At 36.0% G+C, this 25187-nt stretch overlaps 1 protein-coding gene across 3 annotated transcripts in view; it reads left to right on the top strand.

The window, feature by feature from the left end:
- Positions 1-24432, top strand: part of TMEM116 (transmembrane protein 116) — a 52414-nt gene extending 27982 nt beyond the window's left edge. For 2 of the 3 annotated variants that reach the window (XM_015586799.2, XM_015586798.2), the window contains exons 5-11: positions 13385-13489; positions 17198-17247; positions 18144-18227; positions 18565-18703; positions 18885-19029; positions 19574-19647; positions 20406-24432. In XM_015586799.2, coding sequence (XP_015442285.1) covers positions 13385-13489; positions 17198-17247; positions 18144-18227; positions 18565-18703; positions 18885-19029; positions 19574-19647; positions 20406-20612 — 804 coding nt within the window. In that variant the 3' untranslated portion in view covers positions 20613-24432. The remainder of the gene's footprint in view (positions 1-13384; positions 13490-17197; positions 17248-18143; positions 18228-18564; positions 18704-18884; positions 19030-19573; positions 19648-20405) is intronic. The other variant, XM_025044533.1, reaches the window with a different exon arrangement.
- The last annotated feature ends 755 nt before the right edge of the window (positions 24433-25187 follow it).

The raw sequence follows: 25187 nt of genomic DNA, 5'->3' as shown, positions 1-25187 counted from the left end.
TTCTTTGTCATTTCGTTTTAGGTGAGCTGACTCCTTTCAGTATTTCTTGTAGTGCAGGCCTCGTAGTGGAGAATTCCCTCAATTTTTGTATATCTGGAAAGGTCTTAATTTCTCCTTCAAATCTAAGGGAGAGCTTAGCTGGATACATTATTCTAGGCCGGTAGTCCTTTCACTTAATAATTTAAATATTTGATTCCATTCCTTTCTGGCTTGTAAGGTTTGTGCTGAGAAGTCCGACAATAATCTAATGGGGTTTCCTTTTGTAAATTACCGTTTTCTTCTCCCTGGCTGCCCTGAGAATTCTGTCTTTGTCGTTGATTTTTGATAATTTTAGTACAATGTATCTTGGTGAAGGCCTTTTTTGGTTGAGATAATTGGGCGTTCTGTTGACTTCTCGAATTCCAAGCTCCAGCTCATTCCTTAGATTTGGGAAATTCTTGTCAACTACTTGTCTGAAAATGCTTTCTAGTCCCTGCTCCTTTTCCTCACCTTCGATAATGCCCATTATTCTTATGTTTCCTCTCCTGATGGTATCAGCTAGTTCTTGAATTTCTCTTTCAATATTTTTCATTCTTCGATTTCTCTCTTCTTTCTTCTGATTTATTTCTAGATTTCTATCTTCAGTATCACTGATCTTTTCCTCTATTTGGTCGACTTTATTTCCCAGGCTGGTTATTTCATTTTTCAACTCTTTCACTGTGTTTTTCATCTCCAGAAGATCTATTCTGTTCTTTTTGAGGGTTTCAATCTCCTTGCTCTGCTCATCTAGGTGTTTTTTCAATTCCTGAAATTGTTGATATGACTCATTTCAGAACTCACTGAGTTTTTTCAGAAATAACATCCTGAATTCTATGTCATTTAAGTCGCATATTTCTATATCTGTAATCATATTTTCTGGAGATTTTTCTCTTTCTGAGCTGCCTTGTCGCCTTGGTTGTTCATGGTGTGCAATGGACTATTTCTCCGCCTCGGCATTAGTGGAAATGTATTCTGCTTTTCTTCCAGAAAGAAAATTTATTATATAAAAGTCTCTCTTTAGCCTGCTGCAAAGAAGGGAAAAATACTATTTAACATGGCTCTTTCCTTTACATTGTGGCCCACAAGTCAGATAAAGTAGTTCAACTGGTCCATTTATTCAACTTTAGGAAAGTAATACTAGTAGAGAATTAAATAGATGTAGAGTTAGGTGACCTGGATTCACTATGACTTTGAGGAAGTCATTTGGTCTTTATCTCTTTTTTTCCCTATAAACTGAAAATCATCGCCAGTCTAATCTACTTTATATAATTTTTTGAAATATTAAATAGGATGTCTGTTCACATGTTTTATAAAATTAAAGGTTCTGTATGACTTTATGATGTTTTTATAGTTTTACTGTTTAAGCAAGGGAATCAAGATCATTAAACTAAGTACTATACCAAGAGTGGTTGCTTCTTTCCAGACCAGAAAGTGGGTTTAGTTTATCACTCAGTTTGGAAAGATTTCTGAACCTTGTTTTGGATAGTTTCCTATGGAGAGATATATTCGATAAGACAGAAACTTTAATCTGACAAGATAGGTTTATTGTGCTGATCTGTCAAGGCATTAGAGCCTCCTTCTCCAAAACTTTGTTTGGAAATGGCCAAAATGTTTTTGATGTTTTGGCTAGGTATGAGAAACCCAGAGTTGTTCAGGGAGGAGAATTGGCTCAGTATAGCTGTAGCGCCTTTATGCTACTCCACCAAACTGGAACAGGAGGAATCAATCATTTACCAAAAGCTCACAGGTCTAAGATAAGCTATGAGAAGCGAAAATATTCTTCAACTGTATAAGCCATCAGAAGAGAAAGTTAATACCAAGGGCACTAATAGTGATCTTGGTTAATACCAAACCAGAACTGTATTTTATTTAGTTCAGTGCCTTTTTAAGAGTTAAAATACTAAGCACTCAGAGAGACTCTTCTCTCAGAATTCTTTTTAAAACTGGATACTAGCAAAGCCTGAAACTTTCCAAGTCTGGCTTAAATATTTTTCCACCAGCACTAGGTAAATAGGCAGAGTCAATTTCTTATATAGCCTGTATTGATCTTCAGATAATCCATTACTTTGACCTATTTAACTTGACAGCCCACCTAGGCATCAGTTTTACAGAATCAAATTTCCTAGAGTTAGTTTTTAAGTCCCCGAAGAGATCACCTTAAGTTTGATACCTTAGCAAATTAGGATGAGAATATTTTAAATAAATCTTTAGGGCCTAACCTTCACATTTACCCCCTTTTAGTTAGTAAGAATTACTTAAGAATGCTTCCTATTTTCTCACAATTTAGAGCAGGAAATTCGATGTTATAATTGATCATTCTGTTTTCCCATTAAAAAGCTAAAGAAAAACTGTTTCTCTGCTCATAACACTTCTGACATCAAATGTGTTGTTTCCATACCAACCAATTTCCTAACTCTCCAGACACCAACTGGGTGTCCTGCAATTCAGTTCTGACACTAACAACCCGGTGAGTTAGCACAGATCCCAAGACTGCCCTCTACTTCAGATTCCAGTTGCAAGTAGTGGGTCCCAAGGTTATCCACACTTCTGTCTGACTTGGCTACAAATCAAAGCTTCCCATGCCCCCCTCCTTGGGTTCAATAATTTGGTAGAATGGCTCAAAGAACTTGGGGAAAATACATATATTTACCACCTTATCATAAAGAATATGATTAAGAATATAGATGAACAGCCAGATGAAGAGATACATAGGGCAAGGTCTGATAGGGTCTGAGCTTAGGAGCTTCTGTCCCCATGGAGTTTGAGTGTGCCATCCTCCTGCACATAGATGTGTTCACCAACTCAGAAGCTCTCTGAATCCCTGGAGAATTTTATGGAGGCTTCATCATGTAGACATGATCAATTATTAACTCAGTCTCCAGCCTCCTTCTTTCTCTTGGGATGGGGCTGAAAGTTTCAAGCCTTTCATCACGGCTTGATCTTTCTGGTGACCAGCCCCATCCTGAAGCCATCCAGAAGCCTACCAGAAATCCCCTTATTAAAACAAAAAGCGTTCCTATCATTCAAGAAATTCCAAGAGATTTGAGAGCTGTGTGTAAGATGCTCCTATTACTTCCATCACTCAGGAAATTCCACGAGTTTAAGGAGCTCTGTGTCAGGAACCAAGGGCAGAGACCAAGTGCATAGTTCTTATTATGTAATAAAAACAAACCCAAACTTGAGTCCTTTCTCTCCATGTTACAAGAGCATCCTGGTTCCTAGTTTAATACTCTTTGGGGACCTGGAGACCAACATAGAAATACATACTTTCCTTAAAAATGGAACATTTTAATTTTTTAGATTTTCTATATTAAAAATTTTTGTATGTGTAATTTATAAAACTAATATGCATTTTCAATAAAAATTTAAAAAGTAAAGAGGGATATACAAATGAAAAGTAAAAGTTTACCTCCCTTTTTTCCCCCTAACTTTCACAATTTGATCAGGTCAGATTAAATGTCTGTACTTTTCAAAATTCTCCTCTAGCTGGTTCTTGTAAAAAAAATTGGTAATGGGAGAAGGCAGGGCATTCCTTGTTTGCACAAGCAGATGAAGAGGTCCTAGATTTTCTAAGAGTCATAGTAAAGAAAGAGAATCAGTCCCCTGATCTAAACAAACAAGATATCCACGTTTCTGAATCTAGATTTCCAGTTCCATTTGAGCAGGAAGACCCTTTGAAAACTAGTGCTGAGATTTTTAGAACATAGCAGTTATTAATCGTTTCCACTGAAGCAGAATGAAAGAAAATGGGCTTAAATAGTAGTGGGAAAGAATTCAGTTTGGGTAGAAACCTTGAGGATTGCTATGACAGAAATAAATTATCAGGGTCATTTAGGTGTTTCCCTATCAAATATGTCCATAATTTTCATTTGTGTAAAATGGATTTGCTATTTTTACATGAAGCCCAGGCGATACACTAGAGAAGTGGTTCAAAATGATTCCTAGGCTTTAGGATTTTAATAATGAGTAAAACTTGAAAAAGGTGGGAATTATAGTATTGCTAACTTTACATTATGCTAAATTAAGAACACTTAGAAAACAACTACTACCTAATTTTATAAAAGGAATTACAATTGCTACTAAAAAACTAGATAAAGTATAATCTCAGAATAAAGAATGGTTTCTTTAAAGTAGTAAATTCAGCTATATGAAAAACTTATATTGCCTATATTTTTCTCAATATTTCTTAGACCAGTGTCAATTTTTCAAGGATTGGCAGTAATTTCTGAACCAGCATTTGGAAATTATCGCACTATATGCCTTTCAAAGTCCTTTTCAGGTTTAGGAGGCTAAAACTTCAAGACACATGAATATTTTTTGTTTTGAGGTTTTTCTCTTCTACTGGGGTAGGTGTGAGATGCAAATTAGAACTAGGTTTATTATCCTATTATATTATAACTTCATGAGGTTACTGAACCTGCAGTTATTGAGTTTCTCTCTGATTTAGATAATGAAAAGAGTTTCGTAGGAAACCCAGAGCTGATGAGGGGCAGGTGGTGGGCAGGGGCGAGATCTGGCTCAGAACAGCTGGGGCACCCTTATGCCACTTCACTGAATTGAAACAGAAGAAATCAATCATTTACCAATAGCTAGTCTTTTGTTTTGGAACTTACCTAAGAAGCCAAGTGAGTTTGAGAACTAAGCCATCAGAAATAATTTCAGTATTTGATTAGTAAGTTGAGATGTGCTGTTTTCCAAGTGCTATTTATTTTGTGAACTCAGCCAACCAGCAAAGAGATGTTACAGTGCCAGAATAACATTTGGACCAGAAAGCTTTGTCTAGACTATAGCATCTGGCTCTGAAAGATGGAATCTGATTAATAGCCTAAGATACTGATGTTTTTAATTTTATTTGATGACTAGCTCTGCACTGAGAGGATTGATTTGCTTGTATATGATTGTCCCCACCTCCAGTCAACCTTGGGATCAAGAGCAAGTTCAGTGCTTTTTCCAAAAAGGGTCTAGGAATATTGTGCTAATATTTCTCTTTATCAGAGATAACTACTATGGAGAAACAAGATAAGGGGAAAATGACAGTGCCAGATACTGTCCTGTTCAGCTTCTCTCTTTACTCTTGGCTATTCTAGTATTTATTTTGACACAAGTTCAAGTATCAGCAGTCATCTTTTCTTAGTGAATGAACCCAGTTTCATTTACTGGAAGAATATGCGAGTCAGGAATTTTAGAGACACCAGCTTGGACAGCAGATGACATGAAGTTTGTGGCTTGGAGTTAAAGTGTAGAGTTTGGAGTCAAACGTACGTAGGTTTAAATCTAGACTCTGGCACCTGTTAGCTGTGTGATTTTTTTAAGCAAGTAAACGTCTCTAAATCTTAGTTTCTCCATGTAAAATAGGAGTAATGATATGAATTTTTAGGGTTAAATTAGACAACAAATGCAAAGTGCTTGCCCATAGTTTAAACTATTGTCGTTATTTTTATTATTTTTAGAAGATAGGTTCTGCCTACCTCCTTAAGAACAGAATTCGCCTGCAGACCTTTCATTTCCTCCACATACTTACTGATCCATTACTTTCTGAATCTGCCTGACAATAGAAAGCAGGGCCTATGAAAAGTATTCTCTCATCAAAGATTGGATTTTACTATCTTTGCTTGTTAATGTATTCTCACTGCCTTTCTGACATCTTAGACTTAGCCTGCCTACCTTAAAGGCCTAAATTTTCCAGTGGCTGGAGGTTTATAAAACATTATTATCGTGATTTTTAGGGTCTTCTTATGGTTTAAATGTAAAAGGAGTTCAGAGAAACTTTTGCTAATTGATAGCTGACTTCCCTGGATTTAATCCCATGCTTAGAGGCCCTATGCCCTTCTATATGGGCAGATTTCTGATCCTAGCCTCTTGGGCTAGCTTTTACCTCTTTTAGTCATGGTATGCTAACCAACATCTGATTCATGGCATGGCACTATGTCTTATCTGTGACAGAACAGATTTGTATCATGACCAGTCCCCTTCATTAGGAGTAAATACTCTTAACAGCAACAACAAAAAAATCCCTTGTACCCTAGGTCCATGTGATAAAAGTAGCTCTACATGGCATCCTAAGTGTTTTGGAAGATCTAGAGTCGACTTTAGAGTGAAATTCTCTCATATTATTTTCTGTTGCTCAGAAAATAGTTTCTGTCTACATAGAGGCAAGAAGGAAGCTGTTCAAAAAATCTCATCGGAGTATTTTTATACTTGATTGTACTCTATCTCCATTTTCTGTAAGCTTTAGCTGCCATCCTTTCAAGACAATTTTACAAAGAAGTAGAACACTACATTTTTGAGATAGTTTTAGGTATGTTCATCTTGTAAAAGAGTGAACTAAATAAGTTATTGAGGTCTCATTTAGTCTCAGGATTCAATTAAAACAAACGAACAAAAACGGTCTGTTTTGAAAACTATGACTCTGGAGTTACCTTGTTTGATTTGCTTTAGGCTGTTGTAGGGGAGATTTGAGGCAAATAACTTCTTACATTAGTTTTTCATTAATTCAATAATAGAAACAAAATAGTTTCTGCATTTAACAGACCTTAAATTAGTCACTTTAACAATAAATTCACTTACAGTCTTGTTTTTCTTATCATAAAAATAGAATATAATGTCAGCCTATATATAAAGGTACTTTTAAGTCATAAAGCATACAAATATAAGATTGAGTAGAAGGTTCTTGTTTGTCTTTCCTATTATAGATTCTTCTTCATACATGGGATCATTCAATAACTATTTGCCTCACTGTGATTTTAAGAGAATAAAGATGATAGAGTTGAGTCTTAAATTTCTCAAAAGAATACAAAGTAGTTAAGATGATAAATTTATAATTAGTTGCTTCTGTTTGATACTGAAGAATGTTAACATTAACCACAATATCTCTCAGGCTTTCAGAAAATCTTAAATCTGAAAACTGCAAGAAAGCCCAGATTTAGTATCTTTATTTGTCTGGTGTTCTTAGGGCGGAAAAATCTATCAAATATAATAACACCCTGCTTCCCTCTTCTGGTCTTAAATGAAATTACCTATTCTTAAGACTTCTGTTTCCTCATCAGAGAATGGCCGGTCTCTTTAAGTGGCAGGAGGAGAGGAGAAGACAAGGGAATCAGATCACATTTCATATTTTACTGCCAATGTGGGAAACACATGTAATTTAGTGGACATTACTTCCTACTGTAAGCCATCACGTCTCTTACATGTTCACCTTAGTAACAATAGAAAAGTTTGGAAGATCTTTCTGTATAAATTTTCTCAAAAAACTAAACTTGCATCTGCCTGTGGCCTCAGTTATGAGATAAGTATCTATTGCGTGTTTATAACGTTCCGCTCATTATACTGTACTCTGGAGCACACATCAGTGAACAAGACAGATAAATTTCCTACCCTCATAGAGTTTACAATTCTAGGGATAATTCACCTCCAGTTGTTGAGTGCTTGCTGTATATCTAGCTCTGCTAGAAGGTGAGGTTGGTTATGTGTATGATAGTATAAATGAAGGTATAAATATGATTCCTCACATCAAGGAATTTAAAGTCTAGTGGGAGGCTAGACATATGTACTTTATATAAATCATTATAGTACAAAGCAAGTTCAGTTATTTAATAAAAGTATAAATTGGCTAGGACTACAAAAGTGATTGGTTCTAACTGGAGAGATTCAGAAAATTATCACAGAATGGGTAATCAAATCAAAATTTCACCTACCCAAAAGTTTCTGTCTCTCCTTATTGTGTCTCTTAGAATGTATTTATCTGAGGTTCTTTTCTTTTCCTGAGCAACTGGAGCAGTAAAGTGGTCTAAAATCAGGCAGTGTAAGGAAGGAGGTAAAGTCAGGTCTCAAGATCAGTGGTGATGGAAATATCCTCTATCTGCGCTGTCCTGTATTTAGTATTAGCTGTTGCATACTTAAAGTATGGCTAGTTTAACTGAGGAACTGTATTTTAGATTATCTTTCATTTTTATTAGTTTAAATTTGTGTAGCTACATGTGTCTAGTAACTACTGTATTGGGCAATACAGATCTAGATAATACATGATGTTATGGTTACCCACTGAAGAATGGAGACATGGCATTTTACTGAGTGAGCCTGTTCAGGATGTTTTTACATGAACTCTTGTATAGTTCACCCAAATTCTTCCCACTAATCTACTTTCTAACACCGAAACTACACTCTATATTTTTGTGACTCACTGACATCCATTGTCTTCTCTGTTGTTTTTAAAAACAGCTCTCTGTTAGTTTTTTAAAATGTCCCTACAGGATTTTGCAGCATCCCTGTAAATAGTGACACACTATTTTTGAATGCTTAAACTATATGCCATGTACTACAAAAGTACTTTATATATATTTCATGTAATTTTTACAGAAAACCTATGAAAGTGGATACTTTCATTCTCGTTTTATAGATGAGAAAACTTAGAGAGTTGTGGGTAAAGTGTTAAGAAGAACTCCTTTCTCTGTCTCTGGAAAAATTTGACCCTGGATTAACTGTCTCCTCTATTCTCCTAGAAACCTGGTAAGATGGAACACCAGTTGTGTTACCAGGCCACATTGCTTATGGTAAAAATGACCTCTGATAGATAAAATGCACCTAGACTAGAAGATTGTAAATAAAGTGTAAATAACTGTTAGGAAAAGATACCATCTTTAGGCTTCTCTGAATACAGTGAATCTTAGAATTAGGCATGTTCCTTAAAGGGACCCTGGAATCTGAATTCAGAGCTATTGTTTCCTATTTGGGACATTATACCTTGATAATGACAATGTGATGTATCCCCTCATACTTAAGCTGTTACTTGGGGTATCAGTGACTAGCTCCTGAAGTGCTGCAGACTTTCAATGAAGAGAAATGCCTACTGCTGCTCTGCTGGAACACTGTATCTCTTGGCCTCTATCTTTCTGAGTGCAAACTGTGGCTTATGGTAGTCATGTGAGTTTGACTGTTTGGTTCAGCTTGGTGGGCTTTGCAAGAGGTGAAGTAATTTGACCCACAATGTATGTAAATGGACAGTTCTAGGAGGAAATACAAAGGCTAAGTGAAAATATGCTTAATCCTACTAATAATTAAAGTATAAATTAAAGTATAATGAGATGGTAAAAATTTTAAAGGCAGATAATGCTAGCAGGTGAGAATGTGAGAAAAACAGGCATATTTGATGGTAATATAGATTGGTAAAAATTTTTGATAGGCAATTTGGTGATGTCTCTCAAAGTAGTTATTTTTCATATCATAGTAATTTCACTCCTGAGAATCTATCCTATGGAAATATTTGCACAACTGAGCAAAGATTTGCAAGCACAGTCATACATTATTTTTTGTAATAGTGATAAGTTGGAACCCAAATATCTATCAGTTAGGGAATGATTAAGTAAATAATGGTACATGTGAATAGTGGAATAATATCCACCCTTTAAAAATAATGATCTCAAATGATCAACAGATATAAGTATCGAACACTGACAGCTGTTTATATTACAAAAGGAAAGACTGTTTGATGTTATATGCCCCCTGATGGAAGAACACTTCACAATTTATGAAGTATTGTAGTCAAAAAAAAAAAAAAATTAAACCTGAATTTGACCTATTGAGGTGGTGGTATATATCTAACCACCGATATACAGGAACTACAGGTACAGAAAAATATGATAAATTATACTATTGAGCTGCAAGCAGAAAAATCCACACTGTGGGAAGTTATAGGGGAAAAAAATGTTGATTTTCAATAAATAAATGAAAAGAAAAACCCTCAAAAGATAGAAGGAGAACCTGGCAATGAAAAGAGATTTTAAAAAAATGTGTGTCAGAGGCAGGACTTCTGGAAAGGTCAAGAGCTTGGCAGATCATCTCAGTGAAACAACTGCTATTTAACTGTAAACATTATTTTTTAAAACCCCACCCATTTCAAGTCCCTGGAATTTGTCCTAAAGACATATAACAAATGGAGAAATATTTATTCAAAAAAATCTACTAAATCTTAGTAAGAACAGTGCGGGTTTGTGGCATTTTAGACATGACTTGTTTCCATTCCTTTTCTCTCGGATATTTGTGATGAAAGCTCCAATTGGGTTGTTTGTCATTTGGTTGCTGAGTTGTAAGTTTATATGTACATATTCTGAATAATAGACCCATATCAGATATATGATTTACAGATATTTTCTCCAGTTCTTTAAGTTGTCTTATCACTTTCTTGATGATATCTTTTGATGTCCTTTAAAAGGTTTTAAAAATAATTTATTGAGGTGTAATTCACATAACACAAAATTAACCATTTAAGATGAACAGTGGCATTTAGTGCATTCAGTGTTATGCAACCACCGTCTGCATCTAGTTCCAAAACATTTTTGTCATTCAAAAGTAAAACCTTTACTCATTAAGCAGTTTATCCCCATATTCCCTACCCCCAACACCTGGAAACAGCCAATCTGAAGTCAGTGTTTATCTAAGGCTATGTCTGTTTTGGATATTTTACATTAACAGAATAATTTAAAATACGACCTTTTGTGTCTGGCTTTGTTCACTTAGCATAATGTTTTGAAGGCTCATCCTCATTGTAGCATGTATCAGTACGTCATTCCTTTTTATGACTGAATAATATTCCATGTATATATGTACATCACGATTTGTTTATGGATATTTGGGCTGTTTCTACCTTTTGGTTATTGTGCACAATGCTATGAACACATGCATATGAACATGCATGTATATATAATTGTTTGAGTACTTATTTTCAATTTTTTTGAGTATATACCTAGGATTGGAATTGCTAGATTACATGGTAATTCTATGTTTTACTATTTAAGGAAGCACCAAACTGTTCCCATTTTTGGTACTTGTAATTTCTTTGTGCAGATCCAAATTTCTGTCTGTTATCACGATTTTTGCCTGAAGGGCTTAACATTTCTTATAATAATGGTCTGCTTCAGTGTATTCTCTCTGCTTTTGTTTGTCTGGAAAAATCCTCTTCTCGTCCTTTTTTTGAAAAGGTATTTTTGTTATGTATAGAATTCTAAGTTGACAGATTTATTTTTTCTCCTTCAGTGTTTTAAAGATGTTGCTCTTATGTTTTCCAGATTGTATTTTTTTCTGATAAGAAGTCTGCTGTCATTCATATTTTTGTTTCTGTATATGTAATGTGTCTTTACGCTGAATGGTATTGGTATTTTCTGTTTATCACTGGTTTTCAGTAATTTGATTATGATGTTCCTTGGTGTGTTTTTTTTTTTTTTTGCATGTTTCTCATATTTGGTTTTGTTAAGCTTTTTGTATATGATGGTTTATATTTTCATCAAATGTGAAAATTTTTTGGTGATTATTTCTTCGAATATATTTTCTGTTTCTCCTTGCTCCTCCTTCCACATGTATTAATTAGCCTGCTTGATATTGTCCCACAGCTCACTTAGGGTTTGTTCATATTTTTAAAGTCCTTTTTTCTCTAGATGTTTCATTTTAGATTGTTTCTACTTTTGTGTCTTCAAGTTTACTAATCTTTTGAAGTTTCTAATTTTTTAATATATTATATATTTTTACATATTATATTTTTCTTTTGCAGTTTCCATATTTTTTATTTTAAATTTGTAGAATTTCATTTTGGGTCTTTCTTTATATCTTCCATTTCTCTACTTGTCATGCTCATGCTTTCCTCTACCTTCTTGGACATATCGAGTATATTTGTAATAATTCCTTTAATATCTTTGTGTATTAATTTTTATAATCTGTCATTTCTGAGATTTTTTTGATTAATTTTTCTCTTGGTTATGGTTCATATTTCCCTGCTTCTTTGTATAACATTTTATTAGATGCCTGATATTGTAGATTTTATGTTATTAGGTATTAGATTTCTTTATATATATATTTTTTTTAATTTGAGGGTTTTGATTTGATATAGTTACCTCAGTGTATTTGATTCTTTCAAGGCTTGCTTAGTTTTCAAAGGCTTGATTTTAAGCTTTGGTTAGGGCAGTCTTTCATATATAGCTAATTTGGTCTCATTAGTAAGGCAGTATTCTTATTATTATTCTATAGTACTGTCATTCCTATGTATGTATTAGAAAGTGCTCCCACTCTGACTAATGGGAACACAAACTATTATATTTAGGGATTCTATTGGAGATTGTTCCACCTTCTTTTTTCTGATGGTTCTTTTTCTAGTCTTCTTGGTTTTCTTTTCCACACTCATAGATCAGTACTTAATCAAAGACTTGAGAACACCTTTACAAATTTACAGAGCACTATACCTCTGTGTGACTCCCTCTTCTCTGATAATCTGCTTCACAAGCAGATTAGCTGCCTTGGCCTCTCCAGACCCTGAACTCTGTCTTCTCAACTCAGGAAGGCAGCTCGTCTCTGTTTGGATTTCCCTTCACTGCACTCACTTTTTCAGCCAGTGAGCTGGGGCACTTGATAGGCTCAACTTGGTTGTTTTTCTTTTTTCAGGGATTACTGTTCTACACTGATTGTTATCCACTGTTTGAGAACTGGGTATTTTCGTATATTTTGTCCAATTTTTAGTTTTTAAGGCTGAACAGTAAGTTCTGTTCCTGTTATTTCATCAAAGATGAGAAACAGAAATTCCTTCCCTCGGATTTTGTCCAGCTAGTTCCTTGCTATCTTGTAGGTTCTTTGATGCTTTTAAGAATTTAAAAAGCATAGGAAGTCAAAACAGAAACAGAAACCATGTTTGAAGAAATAATAACCAAAATTTTCCCAAATTCGATGAAAATATAAACCACCATATACAAGAAGCTTAACAAGACCAAGCATAAGAAACATGCACATAACCACTGTACCGTACACCTGAAATTAATGCAACATTGAATATCAACTGTAATTGATAAATAAAAATTAATTTAAAAATTAAAAATAGAAACAATTACATTTTATTATATCTCAGAAAAAAATAAAAGAAAGAAAGAAATATGCAGAAAACACACCAAGGCACCTCATTAAAATTACTGAAGACCAGTGATAAATAGAAAACACCAATAACATATAGCATGTTTAGTTCTTTCGAATGGAAATTTTGGTTCATATAGCCTAGGCTATCATTATTAGAAATGGAAGTCCTTATGGCCTTTTAAATTAAAAAATAAAATAGAAAAATATTGTATGATATTTTCTTAAAAGTAGAACTGTTAGGTGAGAGGAGTTGGGTAATGCTGTGTGTGGTTCCTCTGAACATTCAAAAGGGTAAAATAAGGAAGCTGGGACATATTTTACGTAGACCTGGGTAGAATTCCCGCATTCTACATGATATGTATACTGGGTAGTAAGTTACTGATAGACCAGTAGGTAGGATTCTTATAGTAGAAAATAATGGAATAAATTGAAGGAAGTCAAAGTGGGACAGTTATGATAGGTTGTTTTGATTTTCACCTAGATATTCTACATTTCTTCATTTCTCTACACCGTGAATTACATCTGGTGTCTGTACAAAGAGCTGAGGATGAAACACAACCAGAGTGGACAGAGCACATTTCCCCTGGTAAGTTTTATTCAGACCTAATAGTTAAGAATAGTATGCTGAAACAAAGCCATATAACCTTGATAAACAGTATAAGCACTCAGTACTGGCTATGTGAATTCATGGTAGTTAATAAAAGAAAAACCATATTCTCACTGAGTTTCCATTCTGTTGATATAATTTCCTTTTTATCTTATGCCACCAAAAAAAAAAAAAAAAAGGGATTTGATTATAGGAAACATTATAGTACTGCCATTCCTGCCTGGTTCAATTCAGTAAGAGAAATAATCCTTCTTGGCTCCATGCCAGTCCATTATTGTTGCTAAAGAAAAAGATCTTGGCGAAAGATCCGGGAAAGTGCTCCGTTTGCTAACATGAGATTTGAACTACAGGTATTGGTAAGGGAGTGTTTGTTCTGCTCCCCTGTTATTTCTACAGTATTTGTGGGTAACATACTGGTTTGCAGAAGAGCAGAGGGATTAATTTGTGCTAATCAGAAAACAAGATTAACCCAGGGAGTAGTTGTCTTTCCTTCTTTGGTTCACAAAGAGTTTGGGGCACTGTCTGGCATGAGTTATAAAAGAGAGGAGAACATTAAGTCAGTACATCTAGATTCTTTTTTTGTGTATGCATATTTTACACATCACATAATTCACCTGTTTTAAATGTACAATTCAGTGGTTTTTAAAGTAAACTTACCAGGTTATACAATCATCATTATAAAATAATTTCAAATATTTTCGTCACCTTAATAAAATCTTTCATGCCCGTTACCATTAATTCCCTTCCTACCTTCTGCACTAGGCAACTGCTAATCTACTTTCTGTCTCTATTGATTTACCTTTATTGGATATTTCATACTGATGGAATCATATATGTAATCTCTTGAGTCTGGTTCATTTCACTTAGCATAATACTTTTGAAGTTCACCCATTGTAGCATATACAAGTAATCCTTTTTATTGCTGAATAGTATTCGATTGTATACTACATTTTATTTCTTATTTCTGATTCAGCATATCACTAAGTGATCTTGGCAGAAGACAATTTTTATGATTTTAGCAATTTTCACGTATTTAAATATTTTTATATATTTTAATCTTATTATGCATATTTTACTAAATATTCTATTCATCTTATTTCTGCAGTATCCCTTCTCCTGTGGTTTTCTGAAGAGAAATTTTTATTTTTATTTATTCATTTAATATTATTATTTATGCCTACAGCACTTGGTCTTACTAGGTGGTCTCCCATCCAAATACTAACCAGGCCCAACCCTGCTTAGCTTCTGAGATCAGACCTCCCAAAATACCTTTCTCTAGAACCTACAGATCAGTTCTAGAACAAATGAAAGTGGCTTATTGTCATGGACATGATGAAACTGAGTAAATATTTCATGAATGAATAAATAGTACTAATCATTGTGAAAAGAGTATTTGATAGTGAATCAGATCTTTCTTCTAGACCCAGTTCTGTCATTGATCTCCTGCATATGCCTACATATGCCCCTTTCTTGGGCTTCAAGTTTTCATCATAAAATGATGTGCTGGTCTTTGGGATCTTTAATGTCCCTTCCAGCTCTAAAATGCTATGATACTCTTAAGTCCTAATCTGACCAACTTCTTAAGAAGATATCTTTTCTTCTTAAGAGAATAATTGCTTTTTTCTAGCCTTGTTCTAGATACATACTGTTGGAGAGGGACAGAGGCATAGAATTCTTTTAAAACTTTTTTTTCTTTTGCTGTAAGGAGAAAGGGCAGTGGGGAAATCGTTGAAACAATAACGTGAAGAGACCACTTATGCAGCATCCTGGACAAGATATTGCAGTCTGTATAATACAAGCATTGTTCAATAGAATTTTTTGCAGTGATCAGAATATCATATACTATCCAGTCCAGTAGCCACTGACCACATGCAGCTATTCAGCACTTTAAATGTGGTTGGTGTGGTTGAGAAACTGAATTTTTTGTTTTCTTTAATCTTTGTTTTAATTTAACTACATTGTATTGAACAGCACAGGACTATATTCTGATGCCGTTTTCTCTTGTTTACCTCTGAGGAGTCAACACTTATAATTAGTTTTCTGTATTTTAAACTCATATAGTTTCTCAGCTTCCTACAATTTAGAAATGCCCCATGGCTATATATACCTTTACATATTTGTCTACATAATCCTAGAATCCTAGAGCTGGAAGATATTACAAAGAAACAATTAGTTTATTTTCCTCCTTTCAGACAGATGAATGTTTAAAAAGTTCCACAACTTTATAAGGGTAGTATTTCAAGTTTTTTTCATCCATCCATTCATTCATTCATAAGTTAAGAGACTAACTGGAATTTGAGAGAGGTTATTTGGCCACAGAGTCATTCCGTAAAGAAGTTGCCATGATGGAACTAGTGGCCAAGGCTGGGGACAACATTTTGGAATATTTTTCTGAGGCCTGGGCTTCTGGCAGGAGATCAAATTAATCTTTGAAGAAAAGGGAAGGAGAAATATAAGATTAACTGTCATATGTGGTATTCTACTGCTTTCTTTGCATACAAATCCACCTACTGTATGTACTCTATATAACACATGCTACGAGACTTGTTCCAAGAAGATGAAACTCTAGCCAAAAAGTTTAACACCACCGCCTATTATTTTGTCATTATAGCTTTGTACCAGGTACTTTGAAGTTTTTTTTTTTTTTTCATTTTGAGTTCTCTTTTAAAAAATACCCAAGCAAGACTTCTGCCCTAAACATTTCTCAATAAACTTTTTATCAGAGATTCATTGACAGTGAGATAAGAACAAGAATTAAACATAGGATAGCCACCTGATGGATAGAGGATAGAATAAAAAGAGAAGAAAGGACGTGGGTGGGAGAGGCCACCGGAGACTAATTTTACTTATTTCCCATTTTACCTAAAGTCAGCACTGGCTATCCTACTTGAAATCATTTGCTATTTCTGATTCAAATTTCTTAAGGCAAATCAATTACCTAGCTCTGATTATTGGTTAATTGCTCACTTAATGTTTATTGATCCCTAACAGTGCCATTTCATATGTATGACCTCTACCTTAAAAGAGAAAAAAAAAAAAAGTTTTCTGTTATTATCCCTTTAAGGTGTTCTGTTCAAATCTTTCGTTATAGATTCCTAGTGGGTAGGAACCATTCTTCTGTTAGTTGTTTTACAGTATCTAACACAACTGGAGATTTTTGAAATATTCTTTCTTCTAGAATCTAACGGGTCTTGAAGGGCTTATAAGCCAAAGGATTTATTTGACCCTGCTCTTATTAGACTAATCTTGGCCTATTATGCTTTCTACTGGTCATCCTATACATAAACTTTCACTCTACCCATAAGGTCTGAAAAGCCCACACTTCCCTATATGTAAAAGAGAGGAGATTGACCTGTAATTAAAATATGGATCATTGTGTGATTTCATGTTTGCCTTTCCTAAGGGAATTTGTTCTGGTATCCAAATCTCATATTAAGATGCTTCCTGCAGGTTCTGTTTGTGACTGTTGTTGTTACTTTTTAGAATACCGTAATACGGATAAAATTTTCTTATCTCCAATGCTAATGAACAATTTATTTTGATGAATTTTATAGCAAGTATTGCTTAACTAAAGCAAGCTGGATCTTGGGAATTTTTGTTCTGTCAAGTGGTAAATGATGACCTGGTATTTATTATAATATGATTGGCAGTATTCTAAGACATTACTCACATTTATTCTTTTCATAGGTTATATATAATATTTGTCGAGTTGGTCAAATAGCCATCATTTTGTCAAGGTAAGATTTTTGCTTTTTTTCCTAGCAAGGTGTAGACTGTCATTATTCTGGGGTCTAGGTGGGAACAAATAGGATAACAAGGCCCTTTATTTCCATTGAGTCTGTCATGCGTAGGTCCTCACAGAGGCCTTACTGAGTAGGAAGCAACAAATATATGATCACTGGTTTCATTTTCTCAGAATAAGCAAGAAGTTCGAAGTTACAGATTTGGGTTTTAGCTTCAGTTCTGCTATCAACTCTATATGACCTCCAACAGATATTTCCATTTAAATCTTTGGACTTCTAATTCCTTTTTCTTATATCATAAGGAGTTGTAATAAGTGGCTTTCAAGGTCTCATCCATCTTTCTAACATTGGGTGAAACTCTTAAAATTAATTAAGTCTATAAAAGCTCTGGGTCTCACCTAAGTGGTTACATCAGAGTTGGCTTTAGATTTTATAACTCTTACTCCTGGATCTTTTCCTCTGGATAAATAATTGGTTATTTAAAGGTATGCTTTGGAAAAGTTCCCAGAAAGGGGCTGATGAGAATGACATTATTCCTGGTCACCATGGAAAGTGAAACAAACTGAGCACAGAGCTCATTGTTAGATTTTTTCTTCCACTTTGACTCACTTCACTCGGATTGTTTTCCGACTACACAACTCCCAGAGACTCTCTATGAAACTGTTAGGGTTTATTACCAGGTATAAAATCCATTTCTCACTCCACTTCCCCAAAAACTGGAAAAGAAGCTATACTTAAGGTTTTTAAGGTATTTTTCTTGGAGATATTAAGTGTGTATTAGTGGGGAGTGGTGGAGTGATAGAGATGGGAGAAGAACAGGAGATTATTTTGCAAATGGAAAAGGGCATGAAAAAGTCTGACTATTAGGGTGATAACTTTTTTTCCCCCAGCCTGATACCTTTGCTGTTGATGATACCTGTATTCTGTCTGGGCAATGCCAGTGAATGTTTCCGCAACTTCAGCCAGAGCCACAGGTAAGCAAGGGCCAAATCTATCATTTTCATAGTAGACTACACCTATTCTTTTCTATAAATAGATGTGGAAGAAGACTTTCTACATACATTCTGGCCAAGGTGCTTGTATGCGAAATGGGCTGTGGAACTGTGGCGTCAAGGCTGAAAATACATAATTAGAAATGTAACTCAAAGTGTCTAGAAAATTATGTATCTGTGAGAAGGAACAAGGTGTTGTGGGGTAAAGGTTAGCAAAATGATAAGTAAAATTTACTTATCATTAATTTTTGTTGCACTGATAGGTATCTCTCTAGTTTTATATTTGTAGCAGTATCGTGTCCGTTGATTTTCTTCCTAGGTGTATCCTGATGCACTCACCACCATCAGCCATGGCTAAACTCCTGCCTTCTGCCAACACATCAGTCTGTAGCACACTTTATTTTTATGGGCTCATCATTTTCCTGGCCAGCTTTCTACTCAGCCTCCTTACCATTGTAGTATGGTGCCACCTTACTTATCTTTATGGAAAGAAGTGGGGGTAGAGAGGGCTGGGAAAGATGGGATGGAGAATCACTTGTCAGATCCTAAGAGGATGATCTCTCTAAAATGATACAAGGGTGGACCTGGGAAATTTTACTAAGCCTTGGGCAAGCTACTCACTGCTGTACCCATGTCTAGGTCTTACTCATCCAAGCCCAGACACTGTATAAGAAGTTTGTAAAATCAACTGGCTTTCTAGGGAGTGAACAGTGGGCAGTGATTCATATCGTGGAGCAGCGAGTGCGCTTCTACCCAGCGGCTTTCTTTTGCTGCTGGGGCCCAGGTGGGTATCTTAATGGAAAAAGCTGAGCAATGCGGTCTCAAGAAGGATGACTACAAATTTCTGTCCAGCTTGTAAAATTTATGTTGGTTCTACCCATATTTCCAATTTTGCCCAACATCCTTAAGTTCTTTTTTTCTTATGTTTGAGAAATTAAGATAATTAGATATGAGATTCGACCTGATATGAGAGAAAATGTCCTGACACAACTCAGAGATATTAACACCTGCTCTTCTACTATATAAAGTTGTAGTGAGGATTAGATTGGATAATGTTTATGAAAGCTTGGTGAACTCTAAAATGCTAAAAAGTATAATTTATTATTGTGGTAGATCTTGTCATTATTGTTACACTGATAATCTGCAGAGTTTAATCAATGAGGAGTAAAAGTTGAAGGCCCAGTGTTTTATATAACTGGTTAATCTCACTGCTAGTCTTCATTATGCCTGTAGCTTCCATTCTCACAATGCTTAGGCATGTATACTGAAGAATTTTATGCTCCGGCAGTTAAGGTTTGCAACAAGATTTATACTTTGTGTTTTCACAGCTGTCATTCTGATGATCATAAAGCTGATCAAACCACAGGACACTAAGCTTCACATGGCCTTCTATGTTCTCCAGGTAATACCTTCAACATCCAGCATCTCTGCTCTCACACTCTCTTATCTTATTCTCTTATATTGCTATTACTCAGTAACCACAGTTTTCCCCTCCGGGGATTTATTTCTACATTGTAAAAGAGAAAATGTGTTATTTATATTTAGTTATGAAGAATGTGAAATTTTCCTCAGAGATGAGGTAGGTACTCTTGTAAAAGTGCTGCCATGCATTTTAGAGCACATGTATGTCTGGTCAACTTCATTTTATTGATGTGTTTTTAAGGGATGAGTGAAAAAAAAAACATCTACTAGATAACATTCTTATGAAATGCTGACAGTGACACGATTCTCTTCCATCTAGAGTAAATTTACTGGGATAAATGAGATATTCTAGGTGAATAGGGAGGCATGAAATGGAACAACTCTCCCTTTTCCTCCTTTGTAGAGTTAAAAAGGCTTTTTGGGCTATCTCACTATCCTGATAGGGCAGTGTTCTCATACCTAACCTGGGAAATGGGGCAATAAAAAAGGACAATGAAACCACTTCACTGTCCTCATGTATATAATAAGAAGTAAAGCCAACTCTGTCATCAATGAGCAGGTACAGTATGAAGAGTGAGTTCAGGAAGAGCTAGAAAAATAATTAAAAACCGATGCCAGATCTTGATGTATGAGACAGAGGAAATATAATAATACTTTATAAATAAGGGAAATGGGGACTGTTCCCTAGATCTCTGAAAACCTGAAGGATGGGCTCCATTACTCGTTCATCCCCTCCAGGCTCTAACAGCATCATCTCAAGGTCTGCTCAACTGTGGAGTATATGGCTGGACACAGTACAAGTTTTTTCAACTAAAGCAAGAGGCCCGGCGTGATGCAGACACCCAGACACCATTGTTATGCTCACAGAAGAGATTCTATAGCAGGGGCCTAGATCCATTGGAGTCTACTCTTACTTTTGCTACCAGTACCTCCACCATTCGTTGAAACTATAATACTGGAATATTCAGGAACTGGAGTTATTTCACACTATGGGATTGGGGAAAGTGTTGGGGAACAACATCTTAAAGTCTTTTCTAACCATGCCCTTAAACTGTGGAAGAAAAAGGGCATATAGTGCCATGGTTAGTATCTGTTCTAGGTAAATTGGGCAGGATCTCTTCATTAATCTCATTCACTAGTGATTCATAAAGTCTTTGTTCAGGGAGTTGAGGCCACTTTCCATCTAAGAGACAGATTCATATTACCTGGACGAATATTAGATTTGTCTAAGCCTTTTCAAGAAAAAAATAATTTCCAGTTATTATTTATGTGTGCCACTTCCAGAGTCTCTACTCCATGGTTGTGGGGAGCAGGGTGGCATACCAATTTGCTTAGATCTTGTCATTGCTATTACTGTCTCTGAGGGTGGACAAAGGAAGTTCTGGGTTTCTATGCTTTGAAGAGGTTTGGAAACTCAGAAGAAGCAAGGACAACAACTATGAAAAAAGTGACAGCGGGCTCCTTAGATTCACCACAGTTTAGTCTCCTATATGCTCAGTATTGTTCTAGGTCTTGGCAGTAGGGCCCATCCTACTCGAAAATTAAGGCCAGTCTCTTGAAGTTACAAGGGATCATAAGATTAAAGAGAAACCACGACTAAAAGAAACTCTAAGAATTGAAAACTCTAAACTGTCATTTATAAGCAGAAATCCAAAGTAGGTTTCATAGTGCCTGGACATTGAATTAGGTTGAATCATATGAACTTTCCATTTTTGTAGGTGAAAATATCTAATATCATCAATTTTACATGGTTCAACCTAACAGTAAGTGCTAAGTATGTTTATAGAATAAATGAATGAACAAATGAATGAATGACTAATAAGTATAATTTGAACCTTTTGGAAAAGAAAAGATTCCTAGACTACAGAGCCTCAGTTATGAGTAGGAATGTCTAGTGTTTCTTCCTCTTCAATCGTATAACAAGTGATGTTTAATTTCTCCAGTTAATTTATAAACAAGTCCAATCCGAGGCCAGGACATCAGACAGAGTGACTAGAGTGATAGTCTGGAACTAATAATCAATGCTTCTGGCCTGATAAATTCCCTTGGTTTGTCCAGGGCAAAATCCTTAAGTAATCTTTCCTTCGGAGAATTGACAGAGTAAGTTATAATGGGGAATTAGTATCATCTGAAAAGTAAGTTCCAGAGAGCTTTCCAAAGGAGCTTTCCATAGGAGTTTTAGGGAGCTCAATAATAGTTCTTTAGATTTAGGCCATGAGCCTTACTCTCAAGGGTGCCTTGGCCTTGTTCTGTCAAGATTACATCTTGAGGCCTCTCATTGCTCCATAACTCTGGAGACCTGATCTCTGGGCAGCACAGAACAAGAAAGATTGCCTCACCTAGGGAGCTGCTTTGACTTCTTTTAACTTAAAAAGTAACAAACATTTGCCATAAAAAAGTCGGATAGAAGCAAGAAAGAATTCCCATTTCTATAGGCCTTGAGGGACACCAGAACTGAGTACAGTTCTTAAAACGTCCTTTCAGTATTACTTCATATTTGGTTTTATTACCAGAAATAAGATAATTACCAAATATTTATCTTGCTTTTCTGATGTATTTTTTTGCATTGACACTGATCTTAGATCTTTTATGGATGTAGCCAAACAAAAATATAGTGGGAATGAGGAATAATAAAAGGCTAATAAGCAAGACCCAGATTAGGATTATCAGTATTTTTTAAAATTTATTTTAATTAGTTTCACATATACAGTACATTGGTTAGACATCTATATAGTTGATAAAATGATCCCCCTAATTGCTCCCTCCCTCCCCTGACCCTCCACCTAGCAAACGTATTAATGCTAACTGGATTATCAGTATTTTATCATAGTTAGAGTCAGAGTTCACATGGAACCGGGCACTATTTAAACATCACCTCATAACCCTGGAATTTACATGTAGGAGAAGCATAGACATAGATATAATGGCAGTTCTTAAAATTATTCAAAATACCCCTCCCATGACACTAGTTCAGGTTGCAGTCAAAGAAGGTATAGTAGGTCCAATTAACACACATTTTCTGAGGACCATGTGGGATACCATCCTTCAGCTCCTCTCATCAGCTCTCTCTATGGCTTAATAAAACTCTACCTCAACACCATGTGTCCTGCATAAGGAACTGGGTGTTGATGGTTTTCAATGTGTGGAAGCTTTTGGATGCTTTCACATAGCAGCCTCCCACATATTACATCTCTAGCCTTGCACTTGCTGAACGCCTAAAAAATCTCTAGCCTTGCACTTGCTGAACGCCTAAAAAATCACCACAGTTTCCAGACCCATTCCTCTTGGTATCCATGTAATGGTAGCAACTGTCCCAGGCAACTCTTGCACCTTTCCCAAGGATTTTAGCATGCTGATTCTCCAGGCGTCGCCACTGGCCCTGGTAACAATAACGTTGTTTTTTGCAAGGGGTGCCTACCATCTTGCTTGTAGGGATTTGTCTGCACCACTTGGACATACTATTACAGGATTCTTGGAGGTCTTACTGATCCACAATGAGGTAACAGGATGTGATTGCCTTTAGAAATTAAATCTGCAGTTTTTGGAGCAGGATCCAAATGCACAATTTGAACCCTTCTTCAGCCAGCATGAGGGCGGACAGTGATCCTTTTGACAGTCAAGGACACTGCCACAGTAACATTCTTTTCCTTTATCCACTCCCTTATTCCCACTATATGACTTTCCAAAGTAGTTCTGGAGCTAAGTTTATGAAACAAGCAGTCCTTGCTGTGCGTAGTAACAGCTAATGGAAATACTAGAAGCTGCAGTTGCTGAAGCCGATATCTATAGTCATAAGTTAATGCATAGTACAAAGGTTCTGGACATGGCATTTGCAGGCCACATGGTCATGCTTCATTCTCAAGTTGTAGCCAACCTCGAGCCGTGAGATCTGCATAATGTCGTATATCTTCATGAGAGAAAGATTTAACACTGGTTACATTCTTAGCAGTGTAGGTACCACTGAGAAACGCATGGCCCTGGTACTTTCCAAGACTTTGGCTAATAATCATATGAGCAACATCAGGTTTCACCCTTCTCAAAAGATGCCCGTCTCTCCAGCAGTCAAAATTATTAACTATTTCCTGTAGATCCAGGGAGATTTTCACTAGGTTTTTCTCTGTCCATATCTCTAACCTAGTAAATACTGCTTTCACGTTTAGCGCCTTCATATACTTGTTGACCAGAACATGGGCATTCATTATCATCTGTGTTGTCTTGGTAACATTATTATTTGGAATTCTTTATTGTCAGACACAATACACAATTTCTACATACTTGGGAAATGTCCACATACAGGACATAGGAACTGAGGAGGATTCTGTTCTTCTCTGAAATTGTGAAGTGGTGAAGAGTTCGTCCTGTTCGTCTCCGCTGATTGCCCAAGACTCAACTGATTTTAAGGATAGGCTAGAAATATGTTCAAAGTATATATAGACTTGATGTGAAAGACATTGCCATGTAAGGGCAGGATTCCCTTTAGCCCTGAGCAAGTGCTGATGGTCATGAGAGAATCCAAGTTACCCTCTGAATATCCAGTCATCCTGAGCAAAAGGCATGTCCAAGCCCAGTTTCCCATTTTGATGTGTATAAACAGAGAACTTCTTGACAATCTTTTCTTTTGCTTGAAATTAATAAGATGTCATTTTTTTTTTTTGTATGGGCAGGACATAGGTTGCATTTTCTGCTTGTTCTTTCAGTCTTTGAACATCATCAGGTTCCTAGGAATGAGTATTTCATAATAAAGATTTTCCCAGTTACAATGCAACCCTTGAAGTATAGTTACTATCAACAATAAGATGACATGCAACTTAATATGGGAAGGGGCCATTCTTAATATGGGAAGGGGCCATTCTTACTATCAACAATAAGATGACATGCAACTTAATATGGGAAGGGGCCATTCTTAAGGATGACCCCTTCCCATATTAAGTTGCATGGGGATTTGTGGGAGAGAAATCACTCCAAACCTTACCCATGACCACTTGATTTCACAAAAGGAAGGGCAAGGGGAGGCAAAGTAGCTAACTGGGATTATCATTGTCATGGCCCAAGTGAAACAGCTAGTGATCCCAGACCTCTGTCTCCCAGTTGCCTTCCTGAGACCCAAATCTTTGTCTGTGACAGTCGTTTGACTAAAGCTCAAAGCTATGCTGCACGCCAGAAGAACAGCTGCTCCCACCTGTGAGTATTACATGGTGACACCTGCTTTTAGACTATGTCTCTTCCTACTCACATTGTGCTTTCTTTAGGAGTGTCCTTACTTTACAGCCTTCCTCAAAGAACAAAAGTTTTAGTGTTCCTTAGCTGCACTCTTGCTCTCTTTATCAAGGGGTATACCCAGGAGAGGAAACTTTCAGATGTCCATCCAGTACTGTAACCTAGAATCAGGCCCTGAGAAAAGAAAAAAATATAACCACCTTCCCTTGGTTCCTGTCCCCAGGGAACAGCCTTCCCCTCCTGCTATATGTTATTCTTTTGAGTCATTGAAATTAAAGGTTCCAGAGCAGGCATTGATGGATT

This window comes from Pteropus alecto, unplaced genomic scaffold (assembly GCF_000325575.1).
Source record: "Pteropus alecto unplaced genomic scaffold, ASM32557v1 scaffold113, whole genome shotgun sequence".
In the NCBI taxonomy this organism is placed as follows: Eukaryota; Metazoa; Chordata; class Mammalia; order Chiroptera; family Pteropodidae; genus Pteropus; species Pteropus alecto.
This window is presented reverse-complemented; position numbering and strand designations above follow the sequence as displayed.